Genomic DNA, 13,636 nt, shown 5'->3' with positions numbered 1-13,636 from the left:
CACGCATTTCTTGATGCACCGAGAGAAGGATATTTTATTTCTCTTTCCCGCTATTTATATTCCACTCCGATCCCCGGACTCTCAGCGGGTAACAAGAGACTAAAACACGCAATGCGATATCAGAGAAATAAAACAGATCCCATGGAAAGCAGGTGCCAAAAAAAGAACTGAACATGTCTTCTCAACAAATGGCTTTCACGTGTCTGCAAAGAGCCGGGGGAGGGGGCTTGGGACACCCCCACCCATGAATGGAAACCAGGTTGGGAGGGGGGGGGGCGAGAGAGGCAGCCTTTGGAGGTATTTTGCAGGATGAAGGCCGAATCAAGCCAGCATTTGAATCACAGCTGGCTGCAGAACGCAACCAGCCACTTAAAAGGGGAAAAAAAGATTCAAGGAATTGGGAGGAAAAAAAAGAGAGGCACATTTGCAGAGCAGATGGGGAAATTAAAGAGGGAATGCACTTAGGAAGGAAGGATTTTGTTTATTAAGCTCCATCCTTCCAGCTACTTTCTGCTACCTTCCGCGCTCCAGACTGAAGGTAGCAGAAAGTAGACTAGAGCTACGTTCAGGTACGTTCCTCAACTTACGACTGAAATTGAGCCTGCAATGATGGTCTTTAAGTGGGTGGTCACAGGACTACCGTAAGTCTCATTTTACAACTTTTTTTTTTTTGCAACCCTGATTTAGACCGTCATATTTAGGGCACTGAAGTTTGCAGGGCCCGGTTTCAAGTACATAAATCCCTATTCCTGCAGCTGAGGGAGCATCTGTGGCCTGAAAGATTTATGGGGACTGATGTAGCGAGAAGCTAAAAGCACAGAAAACACTCCTAAGGCATGATCAGCATCCTGGATCAACGCAAGGCTTCGTCTTTGGTTTCTAAAATCTCTTCCGCTCACATACAGTAAAGGCCTTTCTTCAATCAGGTGGTCTCCCCACGTATTGGACCACACTTCCCATCAATCTCGGCCCGTCTGACCACTGTGGAAGGGGTAAGGCCAGGTAAAAATGTGGCTAAATCGGTGGTCTTCCAAACAAAGCAAGCTCACATATGCTCACCAGTGGTTCGCCTTCCGCGCATGCATTCGGCCTTAAAAACGTGGCTAAATAGGAGGGCATTAGAACTGGGTTGGGTTGCCACTCCCGGTTCTCCCGAACCGGTACGAACCGGCTAAATACCGCCTCTGCTCAAGATGTGTGTGGACTTCAACTCCCAGAATTAAGCAGCCAGGAATCCTGGGAGCTGAAGCCTGCCAATCTTAAAATTTACAAGCGTGCCGGCCAGGGAATTCTGGGAGCTGAAATCCACCCATCTTAAAGTTCATCAGCATGCAGGCTGGGGAATTCTGGGAGTTGAAGTCCACACAAAAAAAATGGCCGAGTTTGAAAAGCACTAAGATAAACCAGGGGTGAAATCTACTTACCTTCCTTACCAGCTTGGAAGTGCATGTGCCGTATGTGTGACACATGCGCAACGCAGACCTTCTGAGCAAGCGCAAAACGCAGAAGGTTAAAAAACACATTACTTCCTGGTTAAAACTAGGAAGTAATGACACCCGGCCATCGCTACCGGATCGCCGAACTACCGGCCACGATCGCTACCGATCCGGGAGCATTTCACCCCTGGGATAAACGGAAGGCTGTTGCCGACTTGGGATGGACAAGACAAAAGAGCCCAAACAATCTCACAAACACAAATCTTCCCTCTCTTACCTTCCACTGAGATATCCTGGATGGCAAACCGGAGAATGATGGTCCAGATCATGCCCAAGGTCATCTTGGCATTGCCATCGACAATTTCTGGAAAAGAGATAGTAGGAAGAGAATGAGCACGGCGTCTCTGCAGGGGCATATTCAGAAGTTTGTAGAAAATGAAGATTATCCAGCTGAAAGGGTCTTGTTCTGTCCCCCCTCGCCTCAGTCCGAGCGATGACTTAATTAGCCGGCAACTATCAGCTTTTGGCAGCAAACTAGCGAGCGTCTGCCAACTGTCTCTGTTATCTCTCTTGCTGCCGATTAGTCAACCAGGAACAAACAGTACTTCAGCTCTTAGTTAAGCAGTTGATTTGCTTGCCGCGAAGGGGTATAGCAGCCCTTGCTGCTTTTATATCCTGTGGGGTGTGGCTCGATGACTCAGCACTTCCTAGGCTTGCCCCACCCTTGCTTCTGTTGTTCCCGCCTCTCCTGCTTACGAAACCTAGGGTCCAGCCAGGCCTGATTGCCATCAGCTGGTATGGAGGCGTGGCCTGGGGGGGGAAGAGACAGGGGACGGAGGCCTCGTCATCTCCTCCACCTGGCCTGCCTCTGGCTCCTGGAGCTGAGCCAGGGAAACCGGTGCTCCCGAGGTAAGTCCCGATGGCCCTTCCCCCCTCACTTTCCGAGTCACTTTCTGGCAGGGGGCCCGGTTCAGGGGGCACAAACACAACAGGTCTATGGAGATTCTCAATCATCCAGGTTGTCCCAAAGGTGCTTTTTCCAAAGGCAACTGGACTTTTGTTTTCCCTTGAAGACGTTTCACTTCCCATCCGAGAAGCTTCTTCCGTTCAGTTCAGCTCAGAACTGAAGAAGCTGCCTGGATGAGAAGCGAAACGCCTTCAAGGAACAAGATAAAGTCCAGCTGCCTTTGGAAAAAGCGCCTTTGGGACGATCCACATGGAAATGTGCAGGGACCTGTCCCTGAGGGGAACGAGGTGGAAACATTTCCATCAAGGTCACCCTCCTTGCTCTCTACTACACCTTCCTACTGGAGTGTGCGCACACCCTGGCTGCTTGCAGGCGGAAGTAGGACATGCCCGAGAACAAAGGAACTGCCTGTTACTATCAGTTGGCATCACCGGTGGATGATTGTGCCAAGCAGGTACAATGCTTTCTCGGTCGCCCAGGAAACGATCCTGCGTAAAGGCTGAATGCTCGCAATTGTCCCTGTGCAGTTTTACTATTCCATAAAAAATCGGGTCACCGGGTTCCCAGCAGAGGCGGCATGAAGCCAGAACCCCGACTGATTCCTTCAAGCGCATCCTGACGCACGGACCACAAACACGCTCAGCCAAATGAAAATTCACTCAGGAGTGCCAAACTCAAGGCACATGGGCCAGATCCAGCACCGCGCGGGGTGCTTAAATCTGGCCTGTGGGGCCGGCCTGGAAATCGCAAAGGACCAGCCCGCGGTGCCTCTGGCAGCCAAAAATGGGATGTGGGGGGCCTGCGCATGGGCCCCTCACACCAAATTTTTTGGCCTGGATGGCCTCTGCCGGCCAAAACAGCGCATGAGGGAACCGCACAAATCCCTCCTGCACCCCGTTTTAGCCAGCATGGTGCTGCAGGAGGCCATCCAGGCTGAAAATGGGGTGCGGGGACCATGAGGAGAACTACGATGCTAATCCGGCCCTTGAAGAAATCCAGTTTGACACCCCTGTATTAACTGAAGCAAACTTTTACAACAGGGGTCTCCAACCTGTGGGCCATGGCCCACTAGTGGGCCGTGAGGGGATTACACTGCGGAAATGGCCGGTGAGTGCATATACGCACATCCTCCCTTGAGCAGCAACGGGCGAGCACATTACTGCATTTGTGTGAGCAGCAGGTAAGCGGGCACACTGCTCGTGCAAATGGAGCTGCACGCGAGTGTGGAACCATCCCCCTCTTCCCCCCCTCCCCGGCCAGTCCGCAAAGCCAGAAATGTTGGGGAACTCTTGAGTTACAACATCATAAAAGGTAAGTAAGAATTCACAATTTATGCCTAAACGTTTCGACAGACTGTTAAATTTCCCAAACGTCTTTAAGGTTAGACACCACATTATTGCCAACTTCTTATTTGGGTTTGTAACTTACAAGTTGAGCTGCAGAGCTGACTTATGGGACCGCCTGCTGTTACCTCATGCCTCCCACCGACCCGTACGCTCTCACAGAGAGGGACTTCTCAGGGTGCCGTCCGCCAAGCAATGTCGGCTGGCGGCCCCCAGGGGAAGATCCTTCTCTGTGGGGGCTCCCACCCTCTGGAACGAACTTCCCCCGGGTTTACGCCAAATACCTGACCTTCGGACCTTCCGCCACGAATTGAAAACACATCTATCTATTTGCGCGGGGCTGGCTTAAATTTTATTGGTTTTAAATTTTCTATTATTAATTTTAAGGGTTTTTTTAGTTTTATATATTTTAAAGTTTTTTAGGCCAACTATATAATAAGTTTTTTAATCTGTATTTTAATTGTATATTGTACCGTTTTTTTTACCCTGGCTGTACACCGCCCTGAGTCCTTCGGGAGAAGGGCGGTATAAAAATCGAATAAATAAAAATAATAATAACCCAGTTTCAATCCGGATTTAAAACTTTACCTGGATAGGATATATATATATATAGGATATCCTCATATATCCTCAGATTTATGGGAGTGTCATTTTGAGAAATACAATTAGGGAATTTTACCATGCTGGTAAATTAACTTTCTGGGTTCTTTTTATTCCTGCTTTTCCCTAGTTTTTGTTTTTATCACTTGCAAATCTAATAAGCAACAACATAATTCTGCTCTCAGCCTTCCTTTGGAACCCATAAAAGATATTTTTTATTCCCCAAGTGGGGAAACTGAGGCTGCAGCAAAATGTTTGGCCCTTATTCAAGCAACATTGGGGGTGGGGGGGAACCAGTCTTAATCTCTGGCCCAGCCCAGGCAGCCGCAAGCTGAGCAAAGAATGTCTTTCTTAAGGAAACCTGCTGGGTTTGTGGTCCCAGCAAAAGGGGCCTGTCTGAGAAGAGCTACAGAGGGAAGGAAAAACAAGGACAGAGCAGAGCAGACGAAAGCCGGGAGCCAAAATGAAAATACGGATTTGCAATTTCCAGCCAAGTATTTCGGGGGGGATTCAGCTCAGCAGCTAACTTTACCGTATTTTTCGGACTATAAGACGGACCCGATTTTAGAAGAGGGAAAACAACAACAACAAAAAAGGGTTTTGGCTTCCCTTTTTTGGGGTGGGCTTTTTTCACTCCTTTTCTAGCCTTTTTTTCCGGACTTTTTTTGGCCCGTTTTTCCAGAAAAAAACAGGCTGAAAAAAAGCCTCGAAAACGGGGCGTGTGGAGGGCCCAAAAAACGGCGGGTGGATAGGCGGGGTTTCAGCAATATTTGATCTATAACAGGGGTCTCCAACCTTGGTCCCTTTAAGACTTGTGGACTTCAACTCCCAGGAACCCTCAGCCAGCAAAGCTGGCTGAGGGACTCTGGGAGTTGAAGTCCACAAGTCTTAAAGGGACCAAGGTTGGAGACCCCTGATCTATAAGACTCACAGACATTTTCACCCGCTTTTGGGAGACAAAAAAGTGTGTCTTATAGTCCAAAACGGAGATCTCCAACCTTAGTAACTTTAAGCCTGGAGGACTTCAACTCCCAGAATTCAACTTCAACTCCCAGAATTCTGGGAGTTGAAGTCCTCCCAGGGTATTCTGGGAGTTGAAGTCCTCCAGGCTTAAAGTTGCTAAGGTTGGAGACCCCTGGTCCAAAACATACGATATTTTCCTAATCAGAGGTACAGATGGGGCCTCTGTGGCTCAGACTGCTAAAACAGTCTGTTATTAACACAGCTGCTTCCAATTACTGCAGGTTCAAGTCCCACCAGGCCCAAGGTTGACTCAGCCTTCCATCCTTTTATAAGGTAGGTAAAATGAGGACCCAGATTGTTGGGGGCAATAATAAGTTGACTTTGTATATAATATACAAATGGATGAAGACTATTGCTTGACATAGTGTGAGCCGCCCTGAGTCTTCGGAGAAGGGCGGGATATAAATGCAAATAAATAAAAAAGATGTGAAAATCTATGGCAGGGGTGTCAAACTCAAGGCCCAGGAGCCGGCCCACAGGGTGCTTACATCTGACCCACAGAGCCACCCTGGAAACAGCAAAGGACTGGCCCACGGTACCTCTACCAGCGAAAACAGAGCTCGGAAAGGATGCACGTGGCCCTCCCGAACTCCGTTTTCGCTGGCAGAGGGTTGCAAGAGGCCATCACAGCCGAAAACAAGAGCATCGGGCCCCGGACATGAGTGATGTCATAACATAACATAACATAACAACAGAGTTGGAAGGGACCTTGGAGGCCTTCTAGTCCAACCCTCTGCCCAGGCTGGCCACACCCACCCTGGCCACGCCCCCCTCAGGTAAAGACAACCCTGATGCGGCACTCAACGAAATTGAATTTGACACCCCGGGATCTATGGGGAAGGGTGGGGTGGGGGGGATCCAACCAGCAGCCCACCCTGTTCTTAGCTTAACCCTCCTAGGATGGAGATGAGCAGGGAAGGGGTCCGGATTTAAAAGACAAACGAGTACCCTGCCACCCCCCCCCGCCTCCAAATATAAAGGTTAAAAAAAAAACAACACTTTGAAGGCAGCTAGTTTTTCTATCACTAGACCTTTGCCCCTTGATTAGGAAGTGTTAACGAGTTTTAAAAGTCCCACTTTAGTTACAGTAAGGGCTCAGTGGGTTAAGATGCTGAGCTTGTCAATCGAAAGGTCGGCAGTTCAGCAGTTCGAATCCCTAGTGCCGCGTAACGGGGTGAGTTCCTGTGACTTGTCCCAGCTTCTGCCAACCTAGCGGTTCGAAAGCACGTAAAAAATGCAAGTAGAAAAAATAGGGACCACCTTTGGTGGGAAGAGAACAGCGTTCTGTGCGCCTTTGGCATTGAGTCATGCCGGCCACATGACCACGGAGACGTCTTCAGACAGCGCTGGCTCTTCGGCTTTGAAACGGAGATGAGCACCGCCCCCTAGAGTCGGGAACGACTAGCATGTATGTGCGGGGGAACCTTTACCTTTAGTTACGGTGTGTAGTAAATTGGGGGCAGAAGGCAGATTATCAGCGCAAAACTCTTTTTTTTTTAAAAAAAAAAAAATTGCATTTACGGGACGGCCAGCTTACCTTCAGCCCCTATGGAAACCAATTTGACTCCTTTGCTGGCGATGAAATCCAAGGCTTTGTTGACGTTGTTGATTTTATGTACTCTCATTTTCCCTCTTTCCGGCTTCGGTAACCGTTCTCCTGAAATCAATAAATAAGAGAAACGTTAAAAGATTCCGAACAACCAACTCAACCAAGAATTGGAATGTTGAGAGTACAGGTAATCCTCAACTTACAGTCGCAATTTCTCCTGCTAAGCGAGACACTTGTTAAGTGAACGTTGCCCCCATTTTACGACTTAACTGGGGGTCTCCAACCTTGGGAACTTTAAGCCTGGAGGACTTCAACTCCCAGTTGAAGTCCTCCAGGCTTAAAGTTCCCAAGGTTGGAGACCCCTGTCTTAAATGTTACTAGCACGGTTGTTAAGTGAATCCGATTTCCCCATGGACTTCGTTTTGTCGGAAGGTCGAAAAAAGGGATCATGTGACCCTGGGACACTGCAACCGTCATAAATATGAATCCGCTGTCAGGTGTCTGAAGTTTGATCACGTGCTCATGGAAGCGCTGCCACGGTCGTAAGTGTGAAAAAGGTCATAAGTCAGTTTTTCCAGTGCCGTCGTAACTTTGAACGGTCACTAAATGAACCGCTGGCAGTCGAGGACTATCTCTACAGGTAGTCCTCGACTTACAAACATTCGTTCAGCAACTGTTCAATAGTCCAGTGGCACTTACATCTGTTTCTTGCACTTATGACCGTCGCAACATTCCCACAGTCACGTGACCAAGATTTAACCGCTTGGCAAACCAGCATATACCATATTTATGACGACCGCAGCATCCTGGACTCCCTAACCGCCATTTGCAAAATTTCGCAGCTGGTTCTGACAAGCCAAGTCACCGGGAGAAGCGATTCACTTAATGACCACGTGACTCCCTGAATAACTGCAGTGATTCGCTTAACAACACTGGCCAAAGAGGTTTTTAAATCGGACACCACTCGCTTTTAACAACTGTCTTGCTTAGCAACGGAAGCTCCCAATTGTAGTCGTAAGTAGAGGAATACCTCTAGCCCTCCGGGATTGTCATAAACCTGCCATATTGGGGAAAAACCTCTATAAACAATGAGAGAGAGAGAAAGAGAAAGCCATCTGTTTTGCTTGTCAACCTTCTGGCTGTATTTTTAAAACAACATAAAATTCATTTCCTCATACCTCTGCATCTGTTTCTTTGTTTTTTAAATGCCTCTTTTCCTTAAAGGGTCGCCCGAGTCTCTGCAGGCCTTTTGGGGCAGACAGGAATCCCAACGGATTTATGAACAGAATTTTTCCCCCCAAAGCGTATTCCTCTAATTATATTGTTCTCTCTCTCTCTCTCTCTCTCTCTCTCTCCAATTGCAATAGAAAAGAATATTTGTAGCTCGCGGTCGATAATACAATTGTTGACATACAATGCACCATTCCCCCCTCGTTCACATAATTTTCAGCATAATTGGAACAGTCCTGCAAAAATCAAGACAAGAGGCCAAACTATCTCTCCCTCTCTCTCTCTCTCTCCATCTAATCTAATCTATATAGCTATCTCTCTCTCTCATTCTATCTATATCCCTCTATCTCTATCTACTCATCTATCTATCTATCCATCCATCATTCTATCTATCTATATCTAATCTAATCCGTATCTCTCTCTCTCGCTCTCTCATTCTATCATTCATTCTATCTATATCCCTCTATCCCTATCTATCCATCCATCCATCCATCCTTCTATCTATCTATCTATCTATCTATCTATCTATCTATCTATCTATCTATCTATCTATCTATCTATCTATCTATCCATCATTCTATCATTCATTCTATCTATATCCCTCTATCTAATCTTTATCTATCTATCCATTCATCCATCTTTCTATCTATCTCTAATATCTATCTCTCTATCGTTCTATCTCTCTCTCTCTCTATCATCTATCTATCTATCTATCTATCCATCTATCTATCTATCTCTCTCTCTCTCTCTCTCTATCTATCTAATCTCTTATCTCTATCTATCCATCCATCCATCCATCCATCCTTCTATCTCTATCATTCTATCTCTCTATCTAATCTCTATCTCTAATCTCAAGATAGATAGATAGATAGATAGATAGATAGATAGATAGATAGATAGATAGATAGATAGATAGATAGATGCAAAGACAGAGAGGTATGGATATAGATATGCAAGCGTACACACACACACACAAACACACAGAGTTGTTTTTCAGTTCATTGATTCATTCATTCTGGAAGTGTAAGCCCAATGAATTTCACTCCCGCACTCTCCAGCGGCTCAAGAAGAGCAGCGACAGAAAACTTTCAAACTGAAAATTTTTTGTATACATTTTTACATCTAAATAAGACAGTACTGGATGGGGTGACATCCTGCTCTGTGACTCCTTTCCTGCTTCTTGGCACGAGCTTTTGTAAACACCTGTCAATTTAGCTCATTCTTAATTAATGCTACGCTGTACTGTTTTACTGTTTTAATCTTTTGTAATACTGTTTTTATTATCTGGTATGCCACCGGGAGTCACCCGCCTACAAGGCAGGTGGTATATAAATTTAACAAATATAATAGATAAAAAACGCAAGTCACCGTATTGTTTTATTGTTTCCTTTCCTGATTTGAGTTGTGCTTACTGTTCATCACTGAGAATATATTGTAATGTAGGCTGCATTGGTTACAGGTGGTCTTCCGGATGCGATTCAAGGTCCTGGTTATCACCTTTAAAGCGCTCCATGGCATTGGACCGGGATACTTACGGGACCGCCTGCTGCCGCCAACAGCCTCCCACCGTCCGATGCGCTCTCACAGGGAGGGCCTCCTTAGGGTGCCGTCGACCAGACAATGTCGGTTGACGGCTCCCAGGGGAAGAGCCTTCTCTGTGAGGGCTCCGGCCCTGTGGAACGAATTACCCGTGGGGCTACGCCTTCTCCCTGATCTTCGGACCTTTAAACGCGAGTTCAAAACTTTCTTTTTTCATCAAGCAGGGCTGGCCTAACGTTTTTATTGAGGGTTTTTAGTGGGGCTTTTAGTATTTTTAGAATTTTATATCCCTATGTTAATTATTTAAAGCATTGAATCAGTTTTTTAATCAATTTTGTATTTTAACTTTTTCGATATCTATGTTTTATTTGTGATGTACTGAGTCTGCAGAGAAGGGTGGTATAAAAATTTGAATAATAAATAAATAAATAACAGAGAAACTCAGCAAATTTAACACAGTCATAACTTGTGAAGAATTGCTCTTATAGGCTCAGTTCAAATCAACACGAAAAATTAAACACAACAAAAATTCCAGACTTAAATGGGCCTAAACAAAAGGGAAAGTTATGTTGGCGATCCATTTCTGAGTGTAACTCCTGGGATTACAGATGGTCCTCGATTTACGACCATTTATTTAGTGACCATTAGAAGTTATGACGACACTAAAAAAAAGTGACTTATCGTCGTTTTCACACTTGCAGCTGTTGTAGCATCCCCATTGGTCATGTGATCAAAATTCAGACGCTCGGCAACTGGCATGTACTTATGACTGTTGCTGTGTCCCGGGGCCACGTGATCCCCTTTTGCGACCTTCTGACAAGCAAAGTCAATGGGGAAGCCGGATTCACTTAACAAGCGTGTTACTAACTCAACAACTGCAGTGGTCCGCTTAACAACTGTGGCAAGAAAAGTTGTAAAACGGGGAAAAACTCACTTAACAGCTCTCTTGCTTAGCGACCGAAATTTAGGGCTGTGATCTGTGGTCGCGATTCAAGGAAAATTTAGGAGCTTTGGGAATGCTCCTCAAGAAAAGATTTCAGACACCTGGTTACAAACTTCCTTCATCTTCCTCATCAAACAGCTTTAATCAACCTGATACCCTAAACCAGGGGTCTCCATCCTTGGCAACTTTAAGACTTGTGGACTTCAACTCCCAGAGTTCCTTGTGGACTTCAACTCCCAGAGTTCCTCAGCCAGCTTTGCTTTGCTGAGCTTTGCTGGCTGAGGAACTCTGGGAGTTGAAGTCCACAAGTCTTAAAGTTGCCAAGGTTGGAGACCCCTACCCTAAACGTTGTTTGGGAATTCTCAGAATGGCATTTCCAACAAAAATGGAAAGACCCCAGTTTGGAGAGGACCACATCAGGAAGACCCAAGCATCCAGAATCATCTCAAGAAGTTACCAAGAGAAGGAGCTCTTAAGAGACCTGCGAAGTCTTCTATGGTCTCACAACACGTCGGCCATTTGGAGCCTCACCTGAAATGACCTCCAGCAACAGCATCAGTTTGAGACCATCCCGGAAGTCTTCGTCGATGTTCTCGATCTGCGTGCCGGCTTTCCGAAGGTGGGAATTGCACCATGCTGTGAAAGTCTAGAAGAGAAAAGGTGAAGAGATATGAAATTTGGGAACATGCAAGACTCAAAATGCATAGACGGGCACAGCCCTCTTGTGTTCCTTGAAGACAAGAGGCAACCAATGGAGACATTCTTTTGGTGGAGAAGACATCCACAGAATGCTAATTTTCTGCCCTTCATCCCATCCGCTCCAAAAGTGAGGTTGTAACAGGCCCAAAGAACCAAGAACGACAGAAGTTACTTCCAAATAGCTCCTTCGTTGTTGCTTCCCAGTAGACAAAATCTTGCCAGACTAAAGCAACTATCTGCAATAACTATTAGATATACTTGGTTGTCCTCAACTTCGTTAAGTGACTGTTTGACGTTACGACGGCGCTGAAAAACAGTGACATGATTGTTTTTTGCACTTCCAACCACTGCGGCTTCCCCATGGTCACGTGATCAAAATTCAGCCGCTTAGCAACCGGCTCATATTTATGACGGTTACAACATTCTAGGGTCACGCTATCCCCTTCTAACCAGGAAAGCCAATGGACAAGCCAGATTCACTGAACAACTGTCTCACAAAGTTAACAACTTCAGTGATTCACTTAACGGCTGTGCCAAGAAAAGTCGTGAAATTGGACAAAATTCACTTAACAGCTCTTCTTGCTTCGCCACAGGAGTTTTGGGCTCAATTGTGTAAGTCAAGGAGTGACCAGGGACACGACTTGGGTGGTGTGAACTTGGGTGAGCTTCCTGGAATCGTCTTTCAAAAGCAGGGGGAGAAATGTAGAAAAGTCCCAGTAGCAATTTCTTCTTTTTGGAGAATTGCATAAGCCGCACAAAGTTTACTTAGGCCTTGTCTGCTGTACCAGGGTTGGCTTTAAGAAGATGACCCCATCAGTTTGGGGAGGGGAAGGATGAGTAAGGAACACATGTGGGGAAAACAGTCTGAAGGAAACTGCTTTTCATCCTCCTTTCCCCATTTCGACGAATCATCAAGAGCAGAAGATCAGAAAGGGAAAAATGGAAATCTAATCTAGTAAGTGGTACTCATGATCATTCGAGCATCTGATGAAACCATAAGATGCGATCAAGATGAGACAACTACAAAAGGAGATTTCCCCCCCCCCCCGACCAAAATAGGTTGGGTTTATGCATCGCATTAAGAATAGAAGGACGAGGGGGTGATATGAGAGCAGTCTTCCAATATCTCAGGGGCTGCCCCAAAGAAGAGGGAGTCAAGCTATTCTCCAAAGCTCCTGAGGGCAGGACAAGAAGCAATGGGTGGAAAATAATCAAGGAGATAAGCAACTTAGAACTAAGGAGAAATTTCCTGACAGCTAGAACAATTAATCAATGGAACAGCTTGCCACCAGAGGTTGTGGGTGTTCCATCACTGATGGATTTGAAGAAGAGATTGGGCAACCATTTGTCTAAAATGATAAAGAGTTTCCTGCTTGAGAAGGGGGTTGGACTGGAAGACCTCCAAGGTCCCTTCCAACTCTGTTATTCTATTCTTTTCATTAAACTAGATATACCCAGTTCCAGCAACCATTCTTTGTATGTTTTAGCCTCCAATAATCTTTGTTGCTATTCTCTGCACTCTTTCTAGACATAAATACATCATGAAATGTGGTTCATACACAGGCAAGACAAAAGAAGCCACATTAAAGTTTGGAGAACAGATCCTTCAACACTGTGGCTCAACAGCATAGAGAAGTTGAGCCCATGTGCCACTTTCACCGATAGCCGCTGGCGTCACCCGATTTCCATGTTTTTACAGAACTATCCACCTATATATTGTTTGGAAACCAAAGACCCACCTAGGTGAACTTGGGACTGATCCAACTAAACTCTCAATAACGTGAACTCACCGGGTTGGCAAGATGGAAGACCAAACCAACATGTTCCACAAATATTACCGTGTTTTCCCCAAAATAAGACCGGGTCTTATATTCATTTTTGCTCCAAAAGATGCATTAGGTCTTATTTTGGGGGAAATAAGGTACTAAATGCATCCATCTGGCTGACGATCTTAACTGGGGCTTATTTTTGGGGTAGGGCTTATATTACGAGCATTCCTGATAAATCACGCTAGGACTTATTTTCCAGTTGGGTCTTACTTTTGGGGAAACAGGGTAGGCACCCAAAAGACAATACCATCCCTATCGACAGATTAGATGAGCATTGGTCCCCAAAGGTGGCTTTTCCAAAGGTAACCGGACTTCCATTTATCAACCAGGTTACTAACTTATCAACTGCAGTGATTCACTTAACAACGATGGCAAGAAAAGCGGGGGCAAAACTCACTTAACCGACGTCTTCCCTTAACCACAGGATCATTTGGGCTCACAATTGTGGTTGCAAGTTGAGGACTTTACCTGTGCAATA

General features: G+C 45.9%; 1 protein-coding gene across 3 annotated transcripts in view; it reads right to left on the bottom strand.

Moving 5' to 3' along the window:
• ACTN4 (actinin alpha 4) overlaps positions 1 to 13,636 on the bottom strand; it is a 103,368-nt gene that overhangs the window by 40,977 nt on the left and 48,755 nt on the right. For all 3 annotated transcript variants that reach the window (XM_058195152.1, XM_058195154.1, XM_058195153.1), the window contains exons 2-4: positions 11,162 to 11,276; positions 6,907 to 7,026; positions 1,714 to 1,800 (exon numbers count right to left, since the gene is read on the bottom strand). In XM_058195152.1, coding sequence (XP_058051135.1) covers positions 1,714 to 1,800; positions 6,907 to 7,026; positions 11,162 to 11,276 — 322 coding nt within the window. The remainder of the gene's footprint in view (positions 1 to 1,713; positions 1,801 to 6,906; positions 7,027 to 11,161; positions 11,277 to 13,636) is intronic.

Source organism: Ahaetulla prasina, chromosome 10 (genome assembly GCF_028640845.1).
Source record: "Ahaetulla prasina isolate Xishuangbanna chromosome 10, ASM2864084v1, whole genome shotgun sequence".
NCBI lineage: Eukaryota > Metazoa > Chordata > Lepidosauria > Squamata > Colubridae > Ahaetulla > Ahaetulla prasina.
The sequence above is the reverse complement of the archived record's forward strand: the minus strand, read 5'-3'. Positions and strand labels throughout refer to the sequence as shown.